At 56.7% G+C, this 5,314-nt stretch overlaps 1 protein-coding gene across 1 annotated transcript in view; it reads right to left on the minus strand.

The window, feature by feature from the left end:
- Nucleotides 1-854: 854 nt before the first annotated feature.
- The window catches only part of NGFR (nerve growth factor receptor), an 18,907-nt gene continuing 14,447 nt past the window's right edge, over nt 855-5,314 (minus strand). The window contains exons 5-7 of the mRNA XM_004707410.2: nt 4,791-5,043; nt 2,655-2,818; nt 855-2,058 (exon numbers count right to left, since the gene is read on the minus strand). Coding sequence (XP_004707467.1) covers nt 1,757-2,058; nt 2,655-2,818; nt 4,791-5,043 — 719 coding nt within the window. The 3' untranslated portion in view covers nt 855-1,756. The remainder of the gene's footprint in view (nt 2,059-2,654; nt 2,819-4,790; nt 5,044-5,314) is intronic.

Genomic DNA, 5,314 nt, shown 5'->3' on the forward strand with positions numbered 1-5,314 from the left:
AAATCTTTGATTTTCATGGGTAAGTGCTTCGAGTGCTCCTCAAGGCTGATCAGGAATCTTCCTTTGATCCTGATGCTAAGTTCTTCATATAGCGCGGTTTCTCAGACTATTTGGTGAGCATGCAGAAGCAATGCCTAATTTCTGTTCAGCTTGGTGAACTGGTCATTGAAATAGCACTTGTAATCAAGGTGGAAATTACAAATTTATATATTGTGTGTGTGTGTGTGTGTCCCACTGATGGGCCGATGGGGGCATGAGGATTTCCAGAATGTTAAATAAACAAGGAATTATGACCATTGTGATACAGATATCCTAGTACACATGTGCATGGTTTTCCTAAATACAAGATTAAAATGGAATTCCTGTGCCATAACATGCATACTCATTACATACTGCCAATGTGGCAGGACTCGTGTACATCATCTTCAGTGGGTAGATGGTCTTTCTAGATGTTTTACATCCTAATAAGATTGTTAGGCTTGAGATTCTCACCAGAAGGGGTCTTTGGTTGACCCAGTATACCAGAATTGGGGAGGAGAAAGAAAAATGGTTGTCCTTTGGTTACAAGACTTAGTCTGGAGCGGGTCTCCCTCAAGCCTACTTTCCTTATTCTCTGTGTTCCTGCTTGATATATTGGCCTATCCCTTAGGTAAACTCCTCCTCGCTGCCTTCCCAGATCACCCAGGCCTGAGACTGCAAATCTTCATGGAACTAGAAAACCTCCTCTTTCTTCCGAGGAGTGGCTAGTCATTTCAAACTCCTGACCTTGTGGTTTAAAGTTCAACATAACCCACTATGCCACCAGGGCACCTCAGTGTGTGTGTGTGTGTGTGTGTGTGTGTGTGTGTGTGTGTGTGTGTGTGTGTTGCAGGGATGGAGGTAGGGCAGGGGGTGGGGGAGTGCTTAGTCCTTAACGCCCCCCCAGGACAGGTCCTAGGGGAAGGTGATGGCCTGGGTGGCCAAGGGTCTGGGCCGGAGCTGAGGGCCCCAACACATGGGGGTACCCAACCCCTTCTCTGACCCCAGTGCCATGTTGACATGCCCAGAGGGGGGCAGCTTCACTCTACCAACCCCACAAGGGTCCGGACAGCAGCAGGGGTGGGGGTGGGTTGAGTTTAAGTCCACTGGGCTTGGGCTTAGAGACATGTCCCAGGGGCGCCTGGCTTTCATCAGAGAGGAGGGTGTCCTATCAACTTCTGTATAGCTGGGCGGCTTTGGGGAAGTCACTGCCTATCTCTGGGCCTCGCCACCCTGTGTGTCAAATGAGGGGTGAACAAGATATCACACACACACCCTCCTGGGAGGTCAGAGGTGATGGGACTTCGGAGGGGCTGCGGCCCCCACTCTCCACATTCACAGTGTCAAGTCCATGGCTCTGTCTCCTTGGCCCTCCCTTCTGAGTCTCCAGGGTCTTGTAAAAGGACCCTCCCTACTGCCAGGGGGGATCAGCCCCCAGATATGACCCGGCAGGCTGGAGGCGGGGAGAGGCTGGCCCATCAAGTTGAGTCCTGTGGAGAGCCGGGAACAGAAGGCTTGAGGCGGTGATGAGGCAGATCTCGAGGGCTTCTTATGGTGGAGAGGGACTTGGGTCAGATTTAGGGGAGCCACCTGGGGAGCAGCAGCAGGGCCAGGATGGCCTGGGCTCCAGGCTCTGCCCAGAGGAGCTCTGGTGGCTGCCTATCCAGGGCAAGCTCCATGGGGGTGGCTGGAGCATCGGTCCTGGGAATGTGGGGACAGGATGGGGGCCCCCGTCAGCTCACACGGGGGACGTGGCTGTGGACTCGCTGCACAGGCTCTCGACGATGTCGGATCGCTGGATGCGGCGCAGGGCGGCCAGGAGGGCGTCGAGCGTGGCGCTGTCCTGGGCGGCCCAGCTGGCCAGCAGGGCGCGGGCAGGGCAGGCCTCGTGGGTGAAGGAGTCTATGTGCTCCGGCTGGTAGCCCAGCTCGCCCGCCAGGTGTCTCCAGGTGTCCCCCGCGGAGCCGTTGAGCAGCTTCTCCACCTCCTCTCGCTTGGCCGGGGGCAGGCTGCTGTAGAGGCCTCCATCACCCCTGAGGGCTGCCGGAACCAGAGGATGTCAGGCCCTGCCCCCATGGGTCCCCAACCATGGGGCAGGGGGTAAGGCCCGAAAAGGTCCAAGGCATTCCCCCTCCCAGTGGGGAGGGCCTAGAGGCAGAGGGCTATGGAGGGGCCTAGAGATGCTGACTCACTGTCCCCCTTCTCAGGCAGCCCTACTGGAGTCCCCCCACCCCCACCCCACCCCACCCCACCCCAGCCAGGCCCCAGCAACTAATCAACGACAGCAAGTGTCCCTGGCCGGGGTGGCTGATTAGGGCTCATCATTAATGACTTGGTCCCCAGAAGTCCAGGGCAGGAGGCTAATTGCAGCCACTTTAGGGGGTAATTAGCCCTCAGGGGGGGGAACGACAATTAGCTTGATGAGTCTGGATGCTCCAACGTGTAAGAGCCCCCCACCGCCCACATCAGCCCATCAGAACGACTCTCCCATCCATTCCCCTCCCTGGGCTTCCCCACCCCTCCACCCCAAGGCCTCCATGAGCCAGGCCCTTCGTTGTTGGCAGTCCTGGGGACTGTGCGATCTGGTCACGCCTGCCCTCCCTGTCCCTGCACCCCCGGCCCACCGCGCTCCTCACCCTGGCCTGCAGCTGTCTGCGTGTGGGGCTGCTGGTCGTGCAGGCTCTGGCTGTCCACCGAGATGCCGCTGTCGCTGTGCAGTTTCTCGCCCTCCGGCGGCGGAGGCGTCTGGTTCACGGGGCGGCTGTTGGCTCCCTGCTTGTTCTGCTTGCAGCTGTTCCACCTGGAGCCAGGGAACAGACCCGGCTCAGGACCAGGGCTCTTGGCTCAGCCCGACACACGGCCGCCAAGTGGAGCCAACTCCTCCGAAAACCAGACTCACTGCCATCAAGTTGATGGTGACTCACAGTGACCCTACGGGACAGGGGAGGGCTGCCCCTGTGGACTTCCCAGACTGGAACTCTTCACAGGCGTTGAAAGCGCAGACTGTCTCCCGAAGAGAGGCGGGTGGTTTCAAACTGCTGACCTTGCAGTTAGCAGCCCCACACCTAACCACGATGCCACCAAGGCTCCTAGCAGAGCTACGCAGCAGTTCTGAGACAGTCAGGTTGCCCATCATGACTCCGACTCAAAATGGTTACAGAAAACGGAATGGAAAGAGCATGGAATTTACCCATGAGCTTTTTTTTTGAAGCTCTCGCCCCATGTGCAATTTCCACTTCTTTACACAACCACCCAGGCCTCCATCAGCAGCCCTAGAGGGCAGAAGGGCACCCAGGGCTTGGTGCACACAAAAGGAGGTCAGTAAATGTTTATGGAATAAATGGTGCATAAGTAAATGACTTCCCAGGAATTCCACTTTTCACAATCTCCCCCTTCTAAAATGCTTCCACATGTGTGCAGGGACTTATACAAGGATTTCCGCTGCTATTATAAGCACTAACAAAAAGCTGAGAGTCAACCAAATGCCCAGCAAGAGGGCGACTGGTGAAACCAATTATGATCCATCCACATGATTGAATGATCAGATAATCTAGATGTCCCGAGGGAAATTCTCCCCAGGAAGATTAGGTGACAATGTCAGGTGGCCAAGACGTCCCTGTATGTTTCCACTGATTGAAAAAAGAGCAAAAGAAACAATCCGTGTGGATGCAGAACTGTATAGCCGTTACCCGGGTGTGCTTCTACATGCCCAGAGACTGCCTGGGAAGGATCCTGTCCAAAGAGATCCGGAGAGAGAGGACCAAGGTTCTGGGAGATGCTTTTTGGACCTGGTGCACTGGTAGCATAGTGGTTACACGTGGGGTGTGAACTGCAGGGTCAGCAGTGTGAGGCCATCAGTCGCTCTGAGGGCGAGGGTGGGACTTGCTGCTCCTGTGAAGCGTTAGTCGTACCCTGCGTATGCAGACAGCTGTGCCCTGTCCTGCAGGGTCACTCTGCCTCAATGGCAATGGGCAGTAGTAGTTTACAGACCTTGGCCTTATTTGCATCCCCCACCCCGTCCCCAAACATGTATTACTTTGATGATTTTTTTTTTTAGGGGAGAGCACGAACGCGATTTTTTTTTAAAGAATGAAAATGGATTAAAAAAAATTGCAATGTCCTCCAGGCATTCTTGCACATCCCAGATTCCTGGCTGTGGGCATCCGGGAATCCTGTGGGACATGGGTGGAGCGTGCGTACCGGCCCACATAGGTAACTAACTGCATGATGAGTGGGTCTCAGGGGCGTGAGCACACAGGCAGCTACTTGGTGGGCAGTGGGGGAAGGTCAGTGAGGGGAGCAGCCTGGGGCTGGGGAGGTGCTGGGACAAGTCCCAACCCCCCACACACACCCGCCAGCCCTGTCCCTGACCTTATGCTGGCCCAGCAGGCCCCGGAGTGGGACAGCTGGTGGTGAGCGAGGGTGAGCTCCCTTTGGGGTTGAATTAGAAGAGTGAGCATATTTTCAGGTCAGTCAGAGCAAATGCCTCCTTGCAGGCAAAGGCGCCCTCTCTCTGTCGCCCGCGCCCTCTCACCTCTTGAAGGCGATGTAGGCCACGAGGCCCACCACCACAGCGGCCAGGATGGAGCAGTAGACAGGGATGAGGTTGTCGGTGCTGGCCCAGGAGGCCCCGGAGTGGGACAGCTGGTGGTGAGCGAGGGTGAGCTCCCTTTGGGGTTGAATTAGAAGAGTGGGCATATTTTCAGGTCAGTCAGAGCAAATGCCTCCTTGCGGGCAAAGGCGCCCTCTCTCTGTCCCCCGCACCCTCTCACCTCTTGAAGGCGATGTAGGCCACGAGGCCCACCACCACAGCGGCCAGGATGGAGCAGTAGACAGGGATGAGGTTGTCGGTGCTGCCTCGGGGCACCACGGGCTGGGAGCTGCCCATGGCTGTGGTTACCACACCTGCCAAAGTGCTGGCGACAAGCTCTAGCTCTGGAGGGCCTTCGGGCTCCTGGGTGCTGGGGGCCGGGCTGTCGGAGCCCTCAGGGGGTGTGGCCCGGGTAATCCACCGACCTGGAATCTCTGACAAGAAAGCATGACAGGAGTCAGGTCCTGTTCCACCATGCCCCCGCTCCCTGTGTTCTGATTCACTCTGTGCTTCCTCCCGAGTCCCCACCACGGGTCCCAGGTGCTTGTGACTGTGTCTGATGTCACGATGCAGAAGAGGACCTGGGTCCATGTCAGCTCTGCGTGACATCCAGAGTGAGGGCTATTCAGAGAGATGGTCTCTAAATTCCCTTCCATGCTGGCCATAGCTGTCATACAGAACTTTATTCTGCGTCCACTGGGCCCC

This window comes from Echinops telfairi, unplaced genomic scaffold (genome assembly GCF_000313985.2).
Source record: "Echinops telfairi isolate 266 unplaced genomic scaffold, ASM31398v2 ScPeMD7_7458;HRSCAF=8496, whole genome shotgun sequence".
Classification (NCBI taxonomy): domain Eukaryota; kingdom Metazoa; phylum Chordata; class Mammalia; order Afrosoricida; family Tenrecidae; genus Echinops; species Echinops telfairi.